The sequence below is a fragment of the Primulina eburnea genome, chromosome 3, assembly GCF_022965805.1.
Source record: "Primulina eburnea isolate SZY01 chromosome 3, ASM2296580v1, whole genome shotgun sequence".
Classification (NCBI taxonomy): Eukaryota; Viridiplantae; Streptophyta; class Magnoliopsida; order Lamiales; family Gesneriaceae; genus Primulina; species Primulina eburnea.
In genome coordinates, this window is record NC_133103.1 from 5,986,775 (window position 1) to 6,011,694 (window position 24,920).

The 24,920-nt window shown below is 35.1% G+C and overlaps 4 protein-coding genes and 1 pseudogene across 5 annotated transcripts; 2 read left to right on the forward strand and 3 right to left on the reverse strand.

Moving 5' to 3' along the window:
• Positions 1 to 1,653: 1,653 nt before the first annotated feature.
• On the reverse strand, positions 1,654 to 5,340 carry LOC140825754 (uncharacterized). Its single transcript, XM_073187701.1, is given in 2 exon segments — positions 1,654 to 3,794; positions 3,797 to 5,340. Coding segments are annotated over 2 exon segments (3,384 nt in total). The 5' UTR covers positions 5,163 to 5,340; the 3' UTR covers positions 1,654 to 1,776.
• A 4,371-nt stretch (positions 5,341 to 9,711) lies between these two features.
• Positions 9,712 to 13,361, forward strand: LOC140825755 (SH3 domain-containing protein 2-like; annotated as a pseudogene).
• A 151-nt stretch (positions 13,362 to 13,512) lies between these two features.
• LOC140825756 (pentatricopeptide repeat-containing protein At3g26782, mitochondrial) lies at positions 13,513 to 16,433 on the forward strand. The gene is made up of 2 exons (XM_073187702.1): positions 13,513 to 14,687; positions 14,780 to 16,433. Exons 1-2 carry the CDS (start codon positions 13,749 to 13,751, stop codon positions 15,821 to 15,823), a joined length of 1,983 nt encoding a protein of 660 aa, XP_073043803.1. The 5' UTR covers positions 13,513 to 13,748; the 3' UTR covers positions 15,824 to 16,433.
• Positions 16,434 to 18,000: 1,567 nt separating this feature from the next.
• On the reverse strand, positions 18,001 to 19,366 carry LOC140828104 (B-box zinc finger protein 20-like). The gene is made up of 3 exons (XM_073191085.1): positions 19,063 to 19,366; positions 18,561 to 18,974; positions 18,001 to 18,474 (listed from the first exon to the last, which is right to left on the reverse strand). Exons 1-3 carry the CDS (start codon positions 19,246 to 19,248, stop codon positions 18,244 to 18,246), a joined length of 831 nt encoding a protein of 276 aa, XP_073047186.1. The 5' UTR covers positions 19,249 to 19,366; the 3' UTR covers positions 18,001 to 18,243.
• A 1,300-nt stretch (positions 19,367 to 20,666) lies between these two features.
• On the reverse strand, positions 20,667 to 22,735 carry LOC140828105 (floral homeotic protein DEFICIENS). Of its 2 annotated transcripts, XM_073191086.1 has the most exons (7): positions 22,446 to 22,732; positions 22,274 to 22,340; positions 21,961 to 22,022; positions 21,786 to 21,885; positions 21,347 to 21,388; positions 21,206 to 21,250; positions 20,667 to 21,004 (listed from the first exon to the last, which is right to left on the reverse strand). In XM_073191086.1, the coding sequence occupies exons 1-7, from the start codon at positions 22,631 to 22,633 to the stop codon at positions 20,834 to 20,836; spliced, it is 675 nt and encodes a 224-aa protein (XP_073047187.1). In that variant the 5' UTR covers positions 22,634 to 22,732; the 3' UTR covers positions 20,667 to 20,833. The 2 variants fall into 2 exon arrangements, with proteins under 2 accessions (XP_073047187.1, XP_073047188.1); XM_073191087.1 differs by lacking the exon at positions 21,206 to 21,250 and having other exon boundaries at positions 22,446 to 22,735.
• Between the last annotated feature and the right edge of the window lie 2,185 nt (positions 22,736 to 24,920).

The window sequence follows — 24,920 nt, forward strand, 5'->3', positions numbered from 1 at the left end:
TCAAATACTTATTTATTTATTTATTTTTTTAAACATATTTCTTCGACGAGTGGAAAATTATTCTTTAAATTAATTTTCACCGTCTGTAAAAGGTAAGAAAGTGGTTCGAGATGACTGATGAATCACTTTCAATACAAGTACTGTCGTGTCTCCCTCCATCACTCACTCGATTCACAACTTTCAAAACTACTCATTTTCTCTGAAGTTGCCACAGTACAATTCGTCTTTTTGTAGTTCATTACTATCTTCATTTATTGTCGCTGTCTCGGAGGAGTGTTTGGCAGTTGGGAAGAAAGAGACCATGGCACCACATGAATGCTGAAACCACCTCACGAGCCCAAATTTTTAAATGTGTCAACGCGTGGATTACACCCATGTAGCACAATCCTCTTACACTAATGTTTTGATACAGAAGGTGAAGTGTCTGATCTACTCTTGTAAAAAATACGAGATCCATGATTTATATAAGTGGATATGTTAAATGTCCCACATCGGTTGGATTACTAATTTGAGAGTTGTATATATGATCTTGGACAATCCTCCCTCCTTGAGCTAGCTTTTGGGGTTGAGTTAGGTCCAAGTTCCAATCTTAACATGGTATCGGAGTTCAGGTTCCACCGTAATGTGTTGGACCACCCGTTCTGTCCATAATTGGGTCATTTTGTAAACTCCACGCTCCAGATGTTCATTCTTGGGCGTGAGAGGGGTGTGTAACAGGATACTCCTACTTTTTGTAAGAGCTTGCAAATTTAAGACTTATATCATCGGTCGCGGGCCTGAATTAGAATCTTGAACTCTAAAATCTTTAAATATTTTAAATTGATATACCCAAATTCATAAAATTTAATTTAAAATTATACAAAATTTACATATAATTTTTATTTAAAAAAAAATGGGCCATCCGGGTGACTCACTGCATATAATAAACATGATGATTCAATAAAATTTTGTGAGTTACCTAGTTTGACCAAACATGGTCATCCCATTCCATATTATATAACTTAACGTAAATTCTTTATTATTAGCTTTTGGTTGGAATAAAAAGTAATGCAATAAAGAAATAACAAAGTCTCTAATACAAATGACATATCGCCAAACAACTCCCTGATACCCGAGGAGATTGAGCCCCACATTACTGGTCAAACTGCTAATTTCCGTATAATAGGACCCAAAAAACTCGACCAATGAAATGTAGACAGACCCCTTTCCGATAAAGTTTGTCTGCATATTTTATGTTTCAAGACACTGACCAAAGCAACGGCTATTTTTCTCGTATGTATGAATGAATGAATACACATGGGAAGATGCCAGACGGCCTTTCAGTTTTATGTCCTTTTTCATGTTTAGATTTAGATTGCATAATTAATACGTTGCATGAAAGCAAGGGCATTTTTGTAATATAAAATTCGAGGGTATTACAGTCGTGGGAAGGTATTTATAAATTTTATATAAAAACAACTAATTAATATAATTAAATGCAAGACCAAATAGTCTTTGAAAGCAAAATTAGTGTGGCTCGGACAATTGAGCAAGCTGAATTTATGTTAAAACATTGAACTGATTTAATAAATTATAAACGAATAGGTTGTGGAAAACATGAACGTTTCACCACTGCTCATCAAATGGAAAACTTGAAATTTGATTAAAGCAAGAGTTTGACACAAGAAGCGATCGAATCACCAACAAATTGCAATGCGATCTTAATCATGATTCATACACGAAAAGAATACACACATGACTACATAAAATGAATGAATTCTGACAGAACATCGATTTTCAGTTGGGTGAAGGAAGCGTTGTGGGATCAGCTGAGGAAGGAAGTTCTTGACCTAGCCGACAACCTTCGAGCATAAAAACTACATCGTTCATAGAAGGCCTCTCCATAGGGTCGGGCATTGTGCAGAGCAATCCAACTTTAACCCCTAGCAAGAACTCTTCCCACTCGGATGACTCGGGGTCGAGCTCCAGCAAACCGGGCTCGAGAAGCTCCGAAACTTGGCCCCTTTGTAACTGCCTCTTCACCCATTTCACAATATCCTCATCTTGAGTGAACATCACCGGTTTTTTCCCGGTTAGAATTTCCAACACCACGATCCCAAAACTATATACATCCGCTTCTTTACTCGGTTCCCCTGTTAGTGTGGCTTCTGGTGCTACATAACCGATAGTACCGACTGGTGTGGTGGATGTGGAAGCTTCAGCGGGAGTTGGTATCGTTACTTTATCCAACCCGAAATCAGAAAGATGAGCTTCGAAATCAGCATCAAAGAGGACATTTTGTGGCTTTACATCACCATGGATTATAGAGACAGAATGCAAGAATGATAGACCGCGAGCTATTCCTAGGGCAATAAGATGACGCATTGGCCAGTTTAAGACATGCCCTTCTTGGTGTGATGCTTCTTGAAGAAGAGTGCCCAAGTTTCCATTTGGCATGTAATCGTAAACAAGAAGTCGCATATCAGGAGGTGGCCCTGCATAATAGCCTCTAAGAACTGTTAAGTTGCGGTGTTTAACTTTGCCAAGAGATTCAGCTTCTTTACGGAAGGTGTTCTCTTCGATAGATGTGTTGGGAAGACGACGAATTGCAAGAACCATTCCATCAGCATAAGTGGCTTTAAACAACAGCCCATATTTACCCCTGCTCAACACGTTTTCCTCATCAAATTGCCTCGTGGCCTCCACAGTTTCTGCATATGTAATCTTGTTATTAAACATGATAAGCTTCGGAGCCCCATTCTCACCACTTCCCCGTGCCCCTTGTGAACCGGGACTCGGGCTCCGTTTCTTCTCTCCAGCTGAATCAGCTCGCAACTTCTTGCGCCATCTTAGTAGACTGTATATGTACCCACAACAGCAGAACAGCATCATCAAGCTCCCAGCTACAGCCACAGCTATAAAAAGAATCAATCTCCTCTTCCGTCTTTTCGTGCTAATGCAGTTCTTTTTCAAAGGCCTCCCGCACAAATTTTCATTCATGGCGTAAATGCTAGGATCACTAAATCGAGAAGCTAAGGCCCCTGGAATCTCACCCTCGAGATGATTAACTGACAAATTTAAGTGCTGCAAGGTAGAGATTGACGAAAGATTTGCTGGGATAAATCCAGTCAGATTGTTTGAAGAGAGATCAAGTTCTGTTAAGTTCGTTAACCTTGTCAATGTTTCGGGAATGTGACCTGAGATGTGATTTGAATCCAATAATAAAGCAACCAAAGATGAACAGTTGGAAATTCCTTCTGGGATATCACCTGTTAAACTGTTCTGGCCCAGGTCAAGCCTCTGTAAATCAGATAGAATGGAAAATTCACTGGGAACATCACCGGTTATGCCATTTTCTCTGAGTTCTAAAACTTCGAGACCCGAACAATTGCTCAATTCGACGGGAATTGTACCATTCAATCGATTGTGTGATAATGAGAGAACGACCAATGATCTCAGAAATCCATAAGTAATCGGAACCCCACCATGAAAACTATTCAATGAAAGATTAAGATACTGCAAACTCGACAAGCTACTGAACCCTTCAGGCACTTCACCAGACAGAGAATTATCATCCAAAGCCACAACTTGTAAATTTGGCAACCCAAAGAGCTCAACAGGCAACTCTCCTGACAAGTTTTGCTTACTCAAATCAACGGTTTTGAGCCTCAAAAGATTCCCAATACTTGAAGGAATCACACCCGAGAACCCACAGCCACTCATATTCAGAACCTCCAACCCCTTCAATTCCCCAACGTTCAGCAGCACTCCATCTGAGAATTTGTTATTGCTCAAATTCAGAGAGCTCAAATTGTTAGTCTCATCAACTCCGTTGGCACAGTGCCAATCAACTTATTATCACTCAAATCCAACGACTCTAACAAAAAAAGACCCCCTAAACTCACTGGAACCAGACCTGTGAACGAATTCCCACCAAGAATCAAAGCATTCAAACTCTTCATTCCTCCTAAAAAATCTGGAATCAAACCCGAAAATTTATTTTTCCCAAGATCGAGAACTCTCATGGAAACACATTTTGTCACACTTTCAGGAATTCCCCCAGTAAAAGAATTATTACCCACTCTAAACAACTCCAAAGCGACTAAATTCCCAATGAGGTCGGGCAACAGCCCAGAAATTGAATTTCCTGAAATATCTAAATTCTTTAGTGTAGAAATATTGGTTAAAAACCTAGGGAACACACCATTTATCTGATTCTCGTGAAGGTCTAAAACTTCAAGAACACTAACACACGTTCCTCCATCATTACTGTCAATTCCCGTGAACCCGTTAGAGCTCAGGATAAGAATTCTGACTGTAGCATTTAATGCCGAGATTTTACAGAAAAGTGACGAAGAAACCAAACCGGAGAGCTGATTACCCGGTAGGGAGATGATTTGAAGACTTCTGAGTGACCCCAAGGTAGCCGGCACTACGCCGGAGAGCATATTATTCCCCCCGCTGAAGTGGATAAGCGAAGAACAGTTAGCTAGGGCAGATGGAATAGTGCCGTATAATTCGTTATCGTCGAGCCACAAGAATTGTAACTGCTGCAATGCTCCAACATCTGCCGGAATTGTGCCGGAGAAAAGGTTGAACGAAAAGTTTATGAGCTGGAGCCGGTGGCTCGACGAGAAACCGTCTGGCATTTCACCGGAGAACGAATTTGAACTGAGATCAAGTACTTTCAAACTCACCGGAAGTTCCCCGTAGACTCTTCCGGATATGTAATTGTGAGCTAGGTTAAGAACTTGGAGATTCGTGAGATTCGAGAAAAATGCCGGGGAAATTTCTCCAGTGAGTGAGTTGTACTGCAAATAGATAACACGTAGAAGCGAACACTCGGAGAGCGAGCTTGGGATCGAGCCATTCAAGTTGTTCGAATGCAGGCTAACCCGGCGCAGCTGGCGCAGGTTGCCGAGCTGGTCGCTGAGCCGGCCGCTGAGCTGCATCCGCGGCAGGCGGAGCTCGTGCACTCTGCCATCGGCGCACAGAATGCCGCTCCAGTCGCACGGTGCGGCTGGCGTGGAGGCTTCCCAGCCATCCATCATGCCGCGAGGGTCGTGTAGATTGACTTTGAATGAAAGTAACGCCTGGATTTCGGAGTCCATGCCGGCGCATGTTACGGAGGCGGTAACGGCTGCCCAGAGCACCACCACGAAGAGGTTACTAGCCGTTGACATGGGCAGATACGAAGAATGACGACGATGTGCAGGTGAAGTGTTAGGAATGCGCAAAGGGAGCGTATTGTAGCAGTAGCAGAGCAGAAATCGAAACGAGGAAGGCCATGGTAGTGAGAATGTTTCGAGTTGGAGTCAATTTTTGAAAAGGATAAAAAGAAACGCCTTTTTGCACTTTCTTCTAAAAGTCGCTATTCTTGGAATTTAGGCATCATTAGTCCAACACCCCCTTTTTCCCATGTTTTCTTATTTGGTTTCAAGATTTGCCATTACCATTTTTGTACTTAATTCACTGTCGGAAACAATTATTACATTCTAATATTCTTTAATCCTTTCTTATATTTAATAAGAAATTAATTAATTATACATTTTTTTTAAAATTTGGTTCAATTGTTTTATTAAAATAATTTATTTATAAATCAATATATCATACATCGAAAATACATTTCTTTTTTAAAATAATGATATATATGAATTTTTTTATTATAAAAAAGTAGCCATATATCTTATGGTTGAAAGAAGATAGGGTTATAAATTTGTGCGGACTCTCCAAGTTCATAATACAACTTATTGCATACAAAATAAACCCTTATTTATGGAGTCATTCATTGAGCATAACTCCCTCGATTCAAGTGGGGCTATGTCCCCTATATAAATGTCCAAAATTCATCCTCTATTAATAATGACGCAAGAATTACAAGTTACATTTAATATTATATTTTCCATATATATTGTTTTCCGATAATGAATATAAATTTCGTAAATAAATATCAAAAAATATTATAAAATGGTATATTTGATTATTTATGTGATTATTGTGAACTATATGACCTGTGAGTTCTGACCATATAAGATAAAATAAATAATCACTTGGACCACTCTCTCTCCATATAATATGGGGGTAAAATTGTTTCATATATATCTATACTAATAATTAAATTTTGAAATGTCCCTACCCCTCCATATAGTCGTCGTGAGTCTTCATTATTCCATGCATATAACTTTCACAACTCACCAGTATCTATTAATGATAGAAAACAATCATTTGAAATAAAATTTTACACTCGAATTTTTATGAATGTGCGTCCGAATATTTCTTCCGTAATAAATCCATTTTAATTCGATTTTGAATTGAATGTGGCTTCAAAAATGAAAAAAAGTGTTGGAAAAAGATGGAGATTTAACAGAAAAAGGATTTTTTAGTTGGCGGGATATTCATGAAAGCGACAAAATGGGAAACGGTGTTGTGTGGATTTGTTTGTTTGGTTGAAGTTCAACTAATTTTTTTTTAAAAAATAAATTATTTAATATTTTGAAAATTTTGTTTATTGTGTCACCCAAAAAATTGCTTCAATAATTGACCAATTTAATTTTAGATCTGCTTGGATTATTAGAGAACATTATTTTTAAATTTAGTTTGTGCATTTTTGAGTAGAGCAGGCTTCTCGTAAAATGAAGAGGAAGTTGGTGAAAAATCCTCAATCAAAACATTTATTTGGGTTCATTCCCTACTCACAAAATTGTGGTACTATGTCATACAAAATGTGGTACACTTTATGTGGAAATGTGGTACTAAAAAAGTACTCAGAGACTGAACATAAAAAAAATCGACGGCTGAGGACTGAAGGCCAATTTCCCGTAAAATGAATGATTCGTAAATAGGAATGCTTCGAGGAGAGCGCCAAAAGACACTTTGAAATTTTGGCAGTCAAATGTATGTTGCATCCTAAGGGTGAGCAAGCTAGGGAAGATTGTTTATCTTGTAGGATTAGTGAGACGAAGTCTACACATTTAAGACAGAGCGCCAATTCATGCCATTGAGATCACATTTAATTCGAACAGATCGGGCACTGTCAAAATTTGATGTACATTTTAATGTAAAATATTCATATGCTAAAATAACATTATATCAATTTATTATGAAAGTTGGAGGCTGGAGGAATGATTAATAGTTGGAAATTTGAGAAACAAGAAGTGGAAAAGTTTTGTGTTGTTTGGGCTGCGAGGAGTGAGAGTTGTTGTAGAAAGCATGAAACAAATTCTTCTCATCGGCCTTTTCGAATAAATTTGATCTCTTCTTTTATATCACTGAATTTTTCAGGGCATAAGATACTTTTGTACTGCCGGATACTAGCTAGCTTTGGTAATGTTACACATCTCAGGTGGGATTTACCAAGAATAGGACAGTTTAGAGTGGATGTGAATGCGGGGTTTTGAATGAGTCTACAAGGAAAATATTCGATTGAGAGTGAGTCTCATGTGAGATCGTCTCACAGATCTTAATTTGTGAGACGGATCAACCCTATCCATATTCACAATAAAAATAATACTCTTAGCATAAAAAGTAATACTTTTTCATGGATGATCCAAATTAGAGATCCGTCTCACAAATACGACCCGTGAGACCGTCTCACACAAGTTTTTGTCTTCGATTGACGCTATCATTTGAGATCACTTTGTTCATATTTTTGTTACCACAACTTTAATATTCGGAATCCTGGTTCGAACATTAATGGAGGAAACTCACGGCAGTACTATAATTTATATTTATTTTGGATGCTGAATAATATTTGAAGAACTTTGAGAAATCGCCCGCCCTCCTACGACATATGAGCTGTGCCATCGAAACCAAGACACGCAACATGCATGATTTCGTCATACAACAAGCATGCACAACATAATCAAACTTGAAGCTCAAAATATACATACTTAATTTATGGGATTTATTCGCACAAGAAAAATATCACAAAAGCATCCTTAAATATTGAATCAAACTCAGAGGTCATGATCATGAGGTCGATTTCTATAGTCTTGTTGGTGATGGTGTTGGCAGTTTCAGGTGGGTCATTCCCGGCGCCGCCACCTTCATCATCGGATGAGTTCCTCCGAGCTCCCAGTCCGCCTGCGGCGGTGATGGAGGAGGAGGAGGACTACGGGATATGGAATCCGTCTCCATTTTTTGGTGGTGGAGACTACGGAGGTCTCATTCCTCATGCAATGGCTGCCTGCTTCCCCCATCTATCTTGCTCTTCGTACTTCCAGGAATTAGATGAAGCATCTGAGCATTGAGATTTATGATTTAATTAATAGTGATATATGTGAAACTCGTGATTATGAGCGTATTTTTATTTGATAATATTCATATAGAATCATGTGTATATTAATTAATATACAATTATATTATGAAGATCATCGTTCCAATATAATCCGCTAGTTACCGTTGATGAGGCCATCTCCACCCAAAACTCTGTTTTAAAGCAACTCTACTCTAAAATAGTGCAGTTTCTGCATCAAATACAATATTCATCTTCAACCCATCTACTTCAAATCTTACTCTAAAAAAGAATATTCTCGGAATATTCTTTTTATTTTATTTATTTCATTTTTTTATAAGTTATTAAATATATACTTGAATATTTAAATATTATTCAATAAATTTGTGTGTTAGACGTTTAATTATAAAATACTTTGTAAATTTAATATAATTAATATTTTAATTTTTATGATTTTATATTTAATTATTAAGATTATATAATAAATATTATCTAATTATTAAAATAATATAATAAATTTTATACTATTATTTAAATATATCTAATTATTAAATTAATATAATAATATCATATTATTATATAAAAAACATTTATAATTCTTAATATAAATACTTATAATTAAAAAAACAAAAAAAAATTTAAAAAAAATAAAAAACCACTCTGCGCCACATTTGGCGCAGAGCTTCTCTCTGCTCTGCGCCACATTTGGCGCAGAGTAAAATAATAATATTGGAGTACTATGATATTTGGATAGATAAGCTTTTTTAATAATATATATACACATACATCTAATTATGAAATTTTTTTTTACTAAATAATTATATTTGAATTGAATAGTTATGTAGATGTGATTAAAAATATATAATTAAGATGTTCTTTAAAAAAAAATTAAAATAAAGTATTTGATAATAATTGGGTATTTTTTAAAAGAAAATTCTTTGTTACTACTGTATTCAAACAATAAAATTAATTCTACTTTTAAAAAACACTTAAAAATCTAGATTAATTGATTGTTTTAACTCTCTACAATTTATGCAATTAATTGAGTTAAATTAACTTCAATAATATTTTTGTTCAAGAAAATGTGTAACCACAAAATTTTGATAAGAGACATGTTATATATACTAACACCATTATATACGATATTGCATGTCTGTATGATCAAATTTTTTAATAATTTTTTTTAGTTTCGACAACTTTTGTAATCGGTGTATCGATAGTTTTTAAATTTGTCATTCAATATCTCAATATAAGTATTAATATTTATTTATTATAGAATTTGAGTAATATGATCATTATCAAAATTGATAAAAGTATATAATAATTTATGACCGTGTATTCTTGTGATAAAGATGGTAATCTAAAATCAAATTAATAAATGTAATCACATGAAAGTTTGTTTAATTAAATCACTTTTGCATGAAATCAAACAGAGATGTAAGGTAAAATTATTAAATTCCATTATTTATCTTTTAAAATGGAAAACAAACATTATATCAGTAGAAATTTAAAATTTTAATTTATTAAAGTTCATATCAAGAAAGAGAGTAGAGCGTGAACTGAAGAGACCCAACAAATTCAAAAGCTCCTTCTCCCAACATTTGCACAAATTTCATGGAAGCTCTCAGAAAACAAGCATCGAAGCTCAGAGAACAAGTAGCCAAGCAACAGCAAGTACGCTATTCCATCTCTTCCTTTCACACGCACACAGAATTTGTTCAATTAGTTTTGGTTTTACCCAGTTTCAGAGGAGTACTTCTCATTTACTGTTTTAAAATATGCGATCTTTAATGATGTTCAGTTGTTTTCTACCGTTAATGAATGTTTTAGTAGATATAGCATTTGTGCGGCTTTCTGTATTTTGTGGAAAATTTCACATTTTTCTGAATATTCGGAGGATTCTGGTGTTTTTTCTTTATAAATTAAACATGACAAGTAGTGGAGTTGAAGTAAACTCCAGGTAAACAAACACTAGTAGGACTGTCGCAGTGTCAAACATAGAATTATTGTTCTCTTGAGCTAATAAATAAATCCTATTTCCTAACTAGTGGCCATGGCCTTTTACTTGCTACCATTGGAGATGACGAAAATGATCTGCAATGTATGTGTAAGTGTAGCCAATGTGTGATAATTTTTTCAAATTTGTATATATGAAATAAAATTATGTCATAGCATCTAATATGTGATTCACAAACTAAATGGTAACAAGTTAAATAATCATTTCTGTTTTAAAAAAAAGCAAATTTGAATGGACGTTAAACACACAATGCTTTCTTTTAAGGCGCGAAGTGGGCCTTAGAGATGCACCAAGTCACTGCTTTATTGATCATGCATGTCCAAGGCACGCATCTTTAAAGGGCTGCGGCTTGGCATGTCTCTTGGTTCAAAGGCTGAGCCTCGCTGTGCCTTGTGGGCTTGAATAAGCTTTGATTGGTTGTAGTTATTCTTGTATAATGACAAATTTCTTTATTTATTGGGATCTGTTGTGGACAAGGCTGTTCTCAAACAATTTGGTGGCGGGCCTTGGTGATTTAGAAAATACTGTGACTGATGAGACTGAGCTTCAACGGCATCAAAACTTGGAGAATCTATATATATCGACTCGTGCTGCCAAGGTTATTCAATTGTCTTTACCTATAGATGTGAGGAATTTTCCTGTAACCATGTGATTCTATATTTTTTGCCTTTTTTTTTGTTCTCAGCGTTTTCAAAGAGAGATTGTCGTGGCGTCGATGGTTATATTGTGACCTGGAACCAAGCTGGTTCAGAGTGGTAAGTTTCTTTAAGATGAAAATTTTAAGAAAGTTTCTTAAATTTCTCATCTTCAGTGATTCGTCACGACAACCAGAAATCAGAATCATGGCTAATGAAGAGGTCATTTCTTCAACAGGTACAAAATTATCCGAAGATAGCAGAAAATATGGTACCTGAAAACACATGCACCAGTGGCAGTGTTTTATCCAAAGTGGCATTAAGCTTTAGCAGAGCTCGTTTTCAAATAGAAAAAGAGTATAAAAATCTTCTAACAGCCCTGGGAACACAGGTTCTGTGACATGATTAGCCAAATATAATCTGGTGCCAGTTTTGCCAGATCTGATCTACTGCACAATTAAAATATATCTGGCAAATAATATGTGCTGCATTTTCTGTTCTAAGTTCTATCCTGTATCTAACGATTTCATTTCGAAGCAAATTTGTGTTTCCTACGCTATTACTATATCCAGTGATGAAAATAATTATTCCAGGTTGCAGAGCCTTTAAGAGCCATGGTAGTCGGATCTCCGCTAGAGGATGCTAGACAACTTGCACAGAGATATGATAGAGTAAGACAGGAAGCTGAAGCTCAGGTATAATACTTTGAAATGCGACACATGCCATGTGATGAACTCTGTTCTTCACAAAATTCGGCAATGCCTTCTGAAGAAAAATACGTTTTCATATGCCATATTACGAAGTTCCATGATGCATCACATAACCATTTGCTGCTCTCATTTGGGGTTGTCCCAGACAGGCTGTTGAAGTCTCCAGGCGACAAGTTAGATTGAGGGAACCAAATTTAAATTCAGATAACATGTTAAAGCTGGAAGTTGCAGAAACGAAACTTGATGAGCTCAAGTCAAACATGACTAGCCTGGGTAAAGAAGCTGGAGCTGCAATGGCAGCTGTAGAAGGTCAACAGCAAAGATTGACTCTCCAGCGACTAGTATCCATGGTAATGTATTTTGTTTGTGCTCTATTTTTTGACAAAAATTCCTCCAGATAAATAGAAGTATCCACGGGATTGGCATTGTTAACTCTTCGGTTCATAAATTTTCTCTTATTCAAGGTTGCAGCTGAGCGCACTTATCACCAGCATGTTTTACTGATACTTGATGAGCTACGGGAGGAGGTACAAATCGATCAAATCATTCTTAAAGTATCTGTTATCAGTAAAATAACGTCTTTTTATTTAGTTTGAGATAAGGGTTGTCTGCTTACTGATTGATATTTTGTGGATGGGCAGATGTTGTCTGACCGTCAATCTTTTGAAGCTTCCCCTATTTCAGCTGCAGATGACACGATCCCTCCAGTTTCAGACAACAAGTTGGAAAACTTATTTGCTTCTCAGACATATAATGGGTTCACTGATGGCATGGGATACTTCTTGGGCGAGGTACTTGATGTTTTTTTTTGTTTTGTCTGTGGCCCCTCATGCCTTATATGGCTGTTTATGTGATACCATAATAAAAAAAGTGACATTTGAGCGGCTCTGCAATGAAAAAATTGATTTATCATGTCGGCAGACCCTTGATCGTGCAGCCTCTTCATGATTATTGAGTGTGCATGTTTCTAATTTGTCATTTTAAGTGTCTGATCATGATGCATCCATCTTATTGTAGGTCATTCATTCATATGAAGCTGAGTCTGATGTAGAGTTGACTTTAGCAATCGGTGACTATGTTGTTGTTCGAAAGGTCTGTATTTCAACTTTATTTTATTCTTGTAATAGTATTTTGTGTGTGAAGAGTCATGTTTTACCATACTTTTTGTCCCATAATTGATGGTATATTTTGCAATTAATGTGAACCGAGGACCAACGTTATTCCTTCCTACCTCTATGCATTGAAAAAGAACTCGGGACATGGGGTGAGGGATCTGATGAACCCTGATGAAGACACATTAGCCTTCACCAATGTATCATTATTATAGCGTAAAGGATCCCATATGAAATTATATCAAGCTCCACATGCAATTTTCTTGACGATTCATTAATGTGGTGTTTGTTCTTAGTTTCGTTTTGTTTATGGTGCCGACTATGGTTTGATGATTTGCAGGTGACCAACAATGGTTGGGCTGAAGGCGAATGCAAAGGGAAAGCAGGGTGGTTCCCATTTGGATATGTCGAGAGACGAGAACGTGTTCTTGCTAGCAAAGTAGCTGAAGTTTTTTAGGCTTGATTGTTGGCACCTTCGTTTGTTCCTCCGCATTTTTTTGCCACACAATCTTTACTATTATTCGCATGCCCAACTGAAAATGGGTCTTATCAATGCTGGAACTTAAAATGATCTAATATATGTTCAACGTAAGAATCATGTATATTTTCATATAAATGTCGAGTATTTCTTCGTCAGATTGGTAATCTTCTCCTGTAATGAAACACGCCACGGATTATCAAGGGGTTATGAACAAAATACTTAGTAAATGTGAAAAATTCATTATATGAAAAATTGAGGACTAAACTTTATATTTTGCTAAATAATTTCAGTTAAAAGCTTTAACATTATTTATTTATAGAAATGTGTCATCGATATGGAGTAATAGCTGTTTGCGAAGTTCCAATTTAGTAACAAAATTAGAAGTTGCTCAACTTGTTTTTGTCGTAAATTTCTTCCGTCCAAAATTCAATTTAAATAAAAGAATTTTAAAAAATAATTTGAGCAAGGTCCCAAATGTCTCCTCCCGCTTCACTAAAACGCAGATTGCAATGCTAGGTGTCGCGGAATTGAAGATCAACGGGGTAGTTTGCGAATGATTGAACAAAAAGGGTGGCAAAGGAATGATCAAAGCTGAGTACTGGGGATGGAAATCACGTATATTGTCATGCAAACGCCGTTGTCTTTATTCTACCAATGCAAATCTCGCAAATCTGTTCAACAAGTATGTGGACAAGAGTAGTATCTTTTCTTGGAACTCCATCATCGGCGAATTGGCTCGAAGTGGCAACCCAGTGGAAGCGCTCAAAGCTTTTTCTTTCATGCGCAAATCATTACTCAGACCCAACCGTTCAACTTTTCCTTGTGCTATCAAATCCTGCTCTGCGCTCTGTGATCTCAGTTCGGGAAAGCAAGCCCACCAACAAGCCTTCGTCTTTGGTTATGGTTCTGATGTTTTTATAACGTCCGCACTCGTTGATATGTATTCCAAATGCGGAGAGTTGGACGATGCAAGAAAAGTGTTTGACGAAATTCCGCGAAGAAACGTGGTTTCTTGGACGTCTATGATAAACGGGTATGTTCAAAATGATTATCCCCGCGAAGCATTGTTGCTTTTTAAAAAGCAGTTGGCTGAAGATATCGAAAGCAGCTCTGAGGAGGAAGAAGAGTGCATTGACGGGGTTGCCATGGCTTCGATTTTTTCAGCATGTTCTCGAGTTTGTGAGAAGTATGTCACGCAAGTGGTTTATGGCTTTGTGATCAAAAGAGGATTGGATTCAGTTTTGGTTGTCGGCAATACTTTGATAGAGGCTTTTGCCAAGTGTGACACCGTAGAGTTTTCTAGGAAGGTGTTTGATGATATGGATGAAAGAGATTTGATTTCTTGGAATTCTATGATTGCCGTTTGTGTGCAGAATGGGCTAGCTGTAGAGGCCATTGAAGTTTTCCGTTTAATGGTAACGAGTGCAGAGCTTGAGTATAATGCAGTGACGTTGTCTACTGTTTTGTTTTCTTGTGCGAATTGTGGAGCGCTGCAAATTGGCAAGTGTGTGCACGATCAGGTACCTTCAAATTTACTAATTGATGATACATTTTCCGCTATGTTTTGGTTTGTTTTACTTTAGCAATATTTTGGGTTTCTTTGACTATGTAGGTTATAAAGAAGAATCTTGAGAATGATGTTTACGTAGGCACTTCAATTATTGACATGTATAGCAAATGTGGGAGAGTAAATATGGCAAGAAGAGCGTTCGATAGGATGAATGAAAAGAATGTAAAGTCCTGGTCTGCCATGGTTGCTGGTTACGGGATGCATGGTCAAGCGAAGGAAGCGCTTGAAGTATTCTCTGGTATGATTCAGGCAGGTGTAAAACCAAACAGCATCAGTTTTGTATCAGTCCTCTCAGCTTGTTGCCATGGTGGTCTGGTAGATGAAGGGTGGCACTGGTTTTGCGCGATGCAACATAGGTTTAATATAGAACCAAGTGTAGAACATTATGGTTGCATGGTTGATCTTCTTGGTCGTGTAGGTTATGTAACAAAGGCGTATAATTTGATCACAGAGATGAGGGTGAGACCTGATTTTGTTATTTGGTGTTCCCTTTTGGCTGCCTGCAGAATCCATAAAAATGTGGATCTTGGGGAGATATCTGCAAATAAATTGTTTGAGTTGGATCGAAACAACTCGGTTTATTACACATTACTCTCAAATATTTATGCTGATGCCGGTAGGTGGGAAGATGTAGAAAGAATGAGGTTGTTAATGAAAAACCGGGGATTTGTTAAATCACCTGGATTTAGTCTCGTTGAACTTAAGGGTTGTGTTCATACTTTTCTTGCTGGGGACAGGAAACATCCTCAGCACGAGAAGATTTACGATTATCTGGATGAATTATCTGTGAAGCTGTTAGAGGTTGGATATGTACCCTCTGTAGCATCAGTGCTTCACGATGTCGACGAGGAAGAGAAGGAAATTGTGTTACGAATTCACAGCGAGAAGCTTGCTGTGGCTTTTGGGATTCTGAACACCGTGGCAGGGAGTACCATCCAGGTTATTAAAAATCTTAGAACTTGCGAAGACTGTCATACTGTGGTTAAGCTGATATCCAAGATCACTGGTCGTGAAATCATTATAAGAGATTCAAAAAGGTTTCACCATTTCAGATACGGTACTTGTTCATGTGGGGATTACTGGTGATATTATACAAGAATGCAAGAAGTAACGGCCTGAATCTGCTAACAAACTTATTGATTGCGTATACATGCTATTCAGTTTAGGGGAATTTGAATTCCATCCAACTTCACTTCTCTTGATGATGAACCCGAGATCCGATGGGGGCGCCACAAGAATCGCGGTCAATGTGCTTATAATGCTCAGCCAGTTTCATGTTTTAGCTGGTAGAGTTTTCCTGTCCTCTATTTACGAATATAGAAATTCCATCCATAAAGTGTGTTCAATTTTCAATTTACAGGGCTGAAGTATGGGGATAGAATTTCGATTGGTTAGGAATAGAAATCTGATCGGTCACCCGTCATTCCCATCATCACTAATGTTGGATATTCTCTATCCAACTGGATTGATGTTGGAAAAGTGCTTTCTAGCTTATTCCAGAACCTTCGTTGTCAGATAGTGAAGAATTAGAATTAAACCCTCCCTCCAAACATAAGGAGACTTGGAAATAGATACTCCTATAATATGAGATATTTTATGAATTCACTTGAGGAATTTGTATTTTAATATTATTGTACTAATAACAAATTACTATATGATAAAAAAATTTTGAAGCATTGGATATGAAAGGGTTGATGGACAGGTTTGGATAATTGGTCCATGAAAGATTTAATTATGTGGAAATCATGTCTTGGATATCACAATTGGCCCACAATTTTTTTCCTTGCCTCCTTTGTTCCTATCTATATGTCAGCTTCAAATTAAATCCAACTACCGATTCTTTCCCCTTTTCCTGGCATTTGGACTCCCATATTTTTTTTAAGTGGTTAAAAAGAGATCACAGAAAAACAAAAAGGGAAAAAAAATAATCTAATATCAACTCATGATTCGGCGCTTTTTGTCGATCATATTTTTACAATCACATATGGTAAGATATATTAGAGATGTCAAAACCGATTCAAGGATCAGCTGGTATGATTTTTTGATATGTCGAAACATTTTCAATTCAATCATCTATTTTATGTGACGGGTGGAACTTACCGATATTGTTTATAATTATATTGACTATTGTAGCTAACTGACTTGCAACCCGTCACAACCCACCATGAGACGGACTTACTCCATTCTACACTCCATTTGACAACCCACCATGAGGCCAGGATCTATGTTTGTTAACGAAGAAAGTGTGATTTATCAGCCAAAATTCCACTAGTTTTTTCTCTTAATTTCAAAATTCATTTTTGTTCTTTTTCAACATGGATGTCTAGTTTGGTCTTTGAGCGTATTATAAAGTTTATCCTCTTTTTTGTTTCCTAATCAAATGTTACGTTTAAAGCAATTGACCAATCAATTTCATCGATGTCGAAGAGTAACTTCAGACAATTGAGTCAATTTACTTCGTATTTTATATAAAATTAATTTAAATTATACTTCATCCGTCTCACTTATTATTTTCATACAGATTAACATGTTATTGGGAAAACAAATTATACATGCAAATTTTTTAAAACACCATTATTCAATGATATTAAAAAATAAAAATTGAATACAATTATAAACATTAAATAGACTATATTATTAAAATAGTTTATTAAATATGAAAAATGAACTATATATTTAAGACGAACGGGAAAAAAAAAACATATAATTATGTCAGAAAGAAGAAAATCATAAAATAAATATATAAAAGCTAAATCGTTAGTCGAAAAGTAAAAGAACTTGACCATAGATATTGAAACGAAACTGATGACAAAAAAGGGACAGTATTCAAGAATACAAACATTTAAAAAAAAAAATTGAGGTTACTTAAGAAGATTTACAAGGTTCAAGATTTTTGGAGGAAAACCCAAATGGATAACGTGAAAGTGATAAAGGCCATACGCCCATACGTTTGTGTGTGTGTATATATAATGAAAAAGGAAAGATGGAAGGCTGCAAAAGGCATGAATCTTTTTTGTCCTCACAAAGGGGATTTTGAACTAAACTGAACAAAGCCTATCCAATGGGTGACTGTCGGTAGTCCACATCTTACAACTCATAAAGATCTTCATACCATGACATCATCCGAGTCACTTTAAATTTAACAAAGAAAATTTTGTTAAAGATTGAACTTTTTTAAGAACAATGGAGATAAAGATCGCATTTTTCATTGCAAGTTCCACAGTTTCAAATCGAATGGCATGAATTTTCTTGAAAGTGCAACGCTAAAAACACTTCACTTGATACAATGGATTTTTTCATTGGACGCAATATACGATAGATGTTAACAGACAAAAAGGTACATCAAGTCCAAACATGGAGGAAAAAGGGGACAAAAGATGGGTCATAATATCAAACTACTTCATTAAAAAAGAGAAGAAAATACAAAATTGATCAAATAAACGATTCTAGAAAATGGGTTCCTAAAAGGATAATTGTTTTCTTAATGGCAGGCACAATCAGGGAGTTCAATATCTCTTGGAAGCAGCCGAGGGTGGACAAATCCACTGTGGGACAGCAGCGAAAGTATCATCCTCGCTCCATTTTCTGCTAGATTTTATACTATTTAAAGCAAATTCCCCATTTGTGGGCTGCATTTGAGGGACCCAAAATCCCATATTTTCTACTGAAAATTCAATCATTTTGCTCTCAGAATCACCCCCAAACAAGGGCTGCACCTGCACACAATTACCTCCATCCTGCAAAATGACCAAAGCAAATTAACTAATTTTCTTGAAATACAGATTTTTCACGTTTGGAATTAGATTAAGATCAATATATAGACCTTACAGAAACCGTAAGCAGTAGTGGAATCCAGAAAGTCTTCAACATGCCAACCAGGAAGGGTTTCCATCAAATACTCTGATATGGTACTAGCTGAAACCGAACCATTTAAGTTCGTAAACTGAACATCATGACCTTCATCACAAGATTCTAGCGATGTGCATTGGACTGTTGTAATCTTCGAGGTGACGGGTATACTAGCAGTAAACGGCATATTTTTGGAGTCTTGAGGCTTAGGATAACTTGGAACTGCATCAGAAACATCATAAAGGGAAGAACTTGCAGAAGGGATGACACCAGTTAGTAGAAATCTGGTGTGCTTTTGAGTGTGCACATTTGCTTTGTGTATCGAAGAATCGCAATCTTTGCACATAATAGCCCTGTCTTGGTGACAAAACAAGAAAGCTCTTTTCTCCTATTTATGCCATCGAATCAAACACAGATATGAGAAATTGATTCCACAAAATGAAGCCAAAGTAAAGTGGCGCAGAACTTTGTAATACCTTGCAGATGTCACAGACAGGGGATTGTTTGGGGGTGGGTTGGTCGAGGTAGAAGCGCTGGTGTTTCCCGGCGACCATGTTGGCGTGGTGAACCCGACGGTCGCAGGCGGAGCAGAGGGCGGCCTCATCCGCCGAGCAGAAGACGGATGCTTCGTCTTGGTTGCATACATCACATTGGATCTTCATTTGCTTGATGTTTGGCTTCGTTTTTCGTTCTCCCTTTGTTTATTTATATATCATTTCATTCTGATATTCTTGCAAAACACGTCAATCCCATATCTATGGAGTTGAATTGTGGACTGTGTGGATTGGAGGTTCGGAGTTGATTTTATATACAAAATAATAATAATTTTAAATATACAATAATATAATAATATAATATAATTATAAGATATGGATATCATGAAACTTTTATATTTATCAATGCATTCTATTCTACTAAATGTTCCAATGAAGAGCACTAGAGATCAGTTGAACTCAATACTTCTCCCTTCAATTCTTCTAAATCATATTTTTTTGATAAATCATTTTTAGTAATTTACATTTGTATAGACAAAATACTTTCTAAATTTTTTTAAAAAACTTGACCAAACTTGAAATAAATAAGCCATGGTTTTAGTATTTAGATAATTGAATTAGATGAATTAGTTTCTGCAAATGTTGAGACGAATTACCTTTAATACTCAATAGTTGCACTAGATTTAAGTTAAAGATAGAGTCGAGCATATATAACATCTGACCACTTTGTTGACAAATAATGGCACATGTTCTATCTATAACAAAAACTTATGTGAGACGGTCTCACATGTCGTATTTTGTTAGACATATATTTTATTTGGGTCATCCATGAAAAAATATTATTTTTTATACTAAGAGTGTTATTTTTTATTGTGAATATCAGTAGGGTAGATCAGTCTCACAGATAAAGATTCATGACCATCTCACATATCGATATCTGTCGTTCAAAAAATAGCAACTTTCAGGATTACATGTATATTTATTTATATTATATATATTTATTATTTATACATTTAAAATTAAAATAAATTCGAAATCGAGTGTATAGAGCTCGAGGTTGAATAACTCGAAACGTTATCGAATGGATTTAATTTAAAATTTACAAATTTTACATCGTAAAGTCACGGTTTGATCATAATACTAATAATAATAATCGGAGTTAAATATGATCTGCAGACGGTTCAAACATCAAGCTTGTTATATTGAACCAGTCGATTTGGGCCAATAAGCCGCATACGATATAGCCCACGACCTTTAATTATACCATTTTCCCAAAAAAAAAAAAAAATTTCTTAAGTTTCTTATGTTTTTTTCCTCTAGAAAATATTTCGTACCCATTAATTAATATTCAACAAACTCATAAATAAGAGTATGTTTTTAGTGATACGATTTTACGAATCTTTATCTATGAGACGCGTCAACTTTACTGATATTTACAATAAAAAGTAATATTCTTAGCATAAAGAGTAATAATTTTTCATGGATGACTCAAATAAAAAATCTGTCTCATAAAATACTACTCATTAGACCATCTCACACAAGTTTTAGCTTAGATAGCATGTAACGCACCAAAGCTCGAAGCAAGATTATCGTGAAAAAGTACCAAGCATCTTAATAGTAGTCATCATTGCATGCCACTAGTCGCACAGAAATCTTAACCCACAAAATACAAACAAAATATTCATATAACAACCACATACAAATTAGTTTTAATTCTCCAAACTTTGTTAAACATTTAGTAATAGAACCGACATTACTCGAGCAAAGCAAAAGTGGTAAGATCTGATCCCCCGCCGCTGTGGAGACTTGGATGGTGATTAGTCGGGAGGCGTAGAGCGATTATACGATTCGGGTATCCAAGAACTGAATTATAATCCCCTTCATTGTCAACTAATCCGTATTGTGGATCCTCTTGCCTTGCGTCCTGAATACATAAGTGATCAAGCATTCATGATAAAAAAAAAAAAAAGAAAAGAAAAGAAAAATTGTTCTTATAATAGGATGTGAAATTATAGGTGAAGGTTAATATATATTGCTTGTCATATTCCAAGCAAGCAAGCAAGCCTGTTAATGGTGCATCCATGAATTCATTAAACGTAGTTGATTGAGCAAAGAATATGCTTACGAATTCGAGAACAAGATTTCTGTGTATTTCTTCCACGTTCCTTAACTAAATCAAACAGAGAAAATTATTGTAAACCAGTAAAACATAAAAGAGAAATATATAGAGAGAAAAAAAAGACAATGTGTAACAATATTATGGTACCTTTTTCTTCCCAGTCTCGATCTGGTTGCCGATAACTTTGTACTAAATTTGTAAAAATGTTGGAATTAGTGGATATATATTAAAAATAAATCCATTTATTTCTGTAAAATGGTAAACTGAAATTCTTAACTAAACATTCATAATGGATTATGTACGCGCGTTTTATATGAATTACAGGAAGATTTGTTCTCCCAGTCCACATACTTTACAAATAACTTATTTATCTCATAAATTTCTAATTTAATGGCTTTAAGTATTTTGCTAGGGGAAATTTTCATATTTTTCGACAAAGTATCAGATCTAAGTGCTAAATAACCATAATTAATCAAATAGTCCATAGGTTTTTACTCAAGTCACCTTGATAAAGAAAACCCTATTTTTTTTTTTGTGAAAAAAAAAAAATTCGATTGTATACAGTAAAAGAAAATATAAAGCAAACCTTTCTTTCTCGAATGATCCTCAAAGAGTTGTCCATGTCTTCAATAAGATTCACCATTTGATGGTAATCCAGATCATTCAAGCTCTCTCCCATCCTTTGCCTGAAATTATTATTCAAACTAACATAAATTAGTTCTTAAATCAACTATATAAAAAATAATAATTGACATATATACCTAATCTCCCTCCTAAGATTTCTGTTAACCTCCTTAAGCTTCTTCAAGTGCTCTTGCATTTTCTGCAAAAAAAAATTGTACAACAAAAATGTCTATCCATGTGGAGCAGCAGATCTACGAAACTGAATGATGGTCTTGATTTTAACCCATAAAAAATAAATTTGCAAAGAAGTAAAATATAAAATCTATATACTAATTTTTCATTTTTGGGGGATCGATCTGTTTGGACAAATAGAATATTATATATATAGTTCTCTTGTTCTTGTTTTACTTTCATGTCAAAATATGTAAATCGAAAACAACAACAAGAAACCTCATAGTGGGAGCTCCAAAGATCGACTCCAACAGCCTTCTGGTACTGATCAAACAACTGCTTGGTTCTTCATTCAAAAAAATTGAAAGAGCACAGGATTACAGGCAATTAAATCAAGATTTCGAACTGTATATTAAAAAAAATAAAAGGTGAGTGAATGTTTAAAAGGTACGTGGAGGAGGGGCTGATGTATTCGTGGAGCTTCTGAGTACTTGAGATCATGATAATGGAAACCTTTGCATCACAGAGAACAGTAAGCTCGTGAGCTTTCTTGAAGAGCCCATTTCTTCTCTTGGAATACGTCACCTGCCTGTTTGTTTGGTTCTCTATTCTCTTGATCTGGATCTTGCCCCGAGCCATCTTTCTTCTGCTCTTCTTCCTGATTTCTTCTGTTTCTCTCCCAAAGTTTTTCTTAAGTGGTGATGAACGGAGATATTAAAGGAAATGTTTGTTAGATTAAAATTTGTCCGAAATAATAATAGCGAATTTTTTATTTTTCTTGTAATAAATTGCATGTCCATTTCAGACTCATTATTAACATTACATGGATTCACTTATCTTAAAGAAATTGAGATTTTCACCACCCAAATTGATATATATTTATCAAAATTGTGATTTGTGTCTATTTTAAGTATATAAATTATTGCGCGCATAAATACATATATATATTGATAAATTATATTTGTTATAAATTTGATTATGTTAGCGAATATTCTAACATCGTTTTATACTCCACTTTCACAATGTGAAATTATGATATATGTCCATGGATATCTTTTTCCCTACCTACATTTTTTTGTAATAGTAACAATAAGTACAAGAGGAAGGGGGTTGAAGCTAAAGAATCGGAGGGACCATATGATACCAAAAATGGAAAGCGTTTCTTAAATGGTGAAAAGGGGTGGCAGGATTACATAAAGTAATTTAAGAATCAGTCAATTCTTGTTATCAACCACAACCAATGCACAGTATTCTGATTTATTGGGGTTTGGGTCCCCTAACCTAACTCTTTTTTCCACCGCCACTTTTGTGATAATGCATCATTTTTATAGCTCGTTACTTAAATCCAGGACTCTGGCTTCTGATTGATTGAAGCTTTGATTTCCCGATATTTCACTCTCACTACTGTCAACGAAAGAGGAGCTCGGGGAATATATATATTCCTAGCTAGCTAGCAAAGAGGGTACTTATTTTTACAGAAGAGCATATGTTACACTAGAGTTTATTCTAGATATGATTTAATCATTAATTGATGAACCCATTTTTACACTAATTTGCTTAGTTTGAAATTGTTTCATTTTGCTCCAAATGAAAAAAAAATTAGTGCAAGGTTTTTTAACTTATGATATTTTAGTTCAACATTTTGGTTCATACCACTTTCCTATCAATTAATATACTGTTGGATACAAATTTTGTTCTATACATAGGAGGGTCTAATCACAATACCTAACCGGCTAAGAAATGTATATGTTTGTTTCTATATGAAATGTCAAACCTTTTTTTTAACTATCTTTATCATCAAAAAAAAAACTATCTTTATCATCAAATATAATTCTTCTAAAATAACACGTTTTTAATTTAGATGTAACATTGTTATTTCCTTAAAGATACATTATGTTAGTTTCAACTAGTACATACAAGTTACAAGTTTTATAGAAAATGAAATATTAAAGTTAAATTTTAGATTTTAAATTCGATAACTAAATTTTCAAATTATTTTTCACTTTTTTGTATGTATGTATGTATGTATATGTATATGATTTTTCAAAACCATGTCGAATTTATACAAAATAAATTCGTTGGCACAAAAAAGGGTTTTTTTTTTTAATTCTATTTCAAATTATTAAAATTTTATATAAAATAATATTTAATGTGTACAAATTATATATGCCACGATTAACAAGTGCAAGCTCTGTTTGGTCAATTACTTATAAAACGATTTTATAAAATGTGTTTTTTTAAAAAATTAAAATATTTTAAAATTGTTTTGAGAATAAATATGTTCGAACAACTTATTATAAAAAAAAAAACATTTTTATAATTTTTTTACAAATATTTGCTATTGTTAGATAGGAAAATTAAAATTTGTTGGGTCCAAATAAAATAAGACCAAGCCCAGCCCATGGAGAGAATCAGGGAAACCGGGCCATTAGGGTAAAATAAATTTAGGTGCTACTCCTATATTTAGGAGAGCGTTATTCTATAAAAACATTAAATACGTCATTTAGATCTAATTTATGTAATTTAAATGTATAAAAGCAAAATTTATTAGTTTTTTTATATTTTAATATTCAAACTAAAGTTCTTAATGTCAAGTACAGCGTTATGAACATGCTTTATAATCGATGGACGAATTGTGATGCGAGGCTTTGTCAAATTGCGTGTGTGTGTGGCTGAGATGATTCATTCCCGAGGACTCCTCGCCAATTCCTGTCTACTTTTTCCATATAGTTATAGTTATATCTCAACAACGATGGACAATAATTGACAAATTAATACATCTTTTTTGGCACCTACAAGCTACATACCCACTGGCGCCAAGTTTTTTTATTCGAAACTAGGGATGTAAGCATAAACTCGGTATATTATTGAACATTTCAAAATAATACATCTAGCATCCAAATAAAAAATATTTGTCAGCGCTTAT

Coding starts and splice junctions, on each gene's coding strand:
- LOC140828105 (XM_073191086.1), bottom strand. CDS start 22,633: ATGGCTCGGGGCAAGATCCAGATCAAGAGAATAGAGAACCAAACAAAC. Junction 21,886..21,960: donor AATCTTAGGAGGGAGATTAG/GTATATATGTCA, acceptor TAATAATTTCAG/GCAAAGGATGGGAGAGAGCT. Junction 21,251..21,346: donor TCGAGACTGGGAAGAAAAAG/GTACCATAATAT, acceptor TGTTTGATTTAG/TTAAGGAACGTGGAAGAAAT.
- LOC140828104 (XM_073191085.1), bottom strand. CDS start 19,248: ATGAAGATCCAATGTGATGTATGCAACCAAGACGAAGCATCCGTCTTC. Junction 18,975..19,062: donor CTGTCTGTGACATCTGCAAG/GTATTACAAAGT, acceptor TGGCATAAATAG/GAGAAAAGAGCTTTCTTGTT. Junction 18,475..18,560: donor CTGCTTACGGTTTCTGTAAG/GTCTATATATTG, acceptor GTCATTTTGCAG/GATGGAGGTAATTGTGTGCA.
- LOC140825756 (XM_073187702.1), top strand. CDS start 13,749: ATGATCAAAGCTGAGTACTGGGGATGGAAATCACGTATATTGTCATGC. Junction 14,688..14,779: donor GCAAGTGTGTGCACGATCAG/GTACCTTCAAAT, acceptor TTGACTATGTAG/GTTATAAAGAAGAATCTTGA.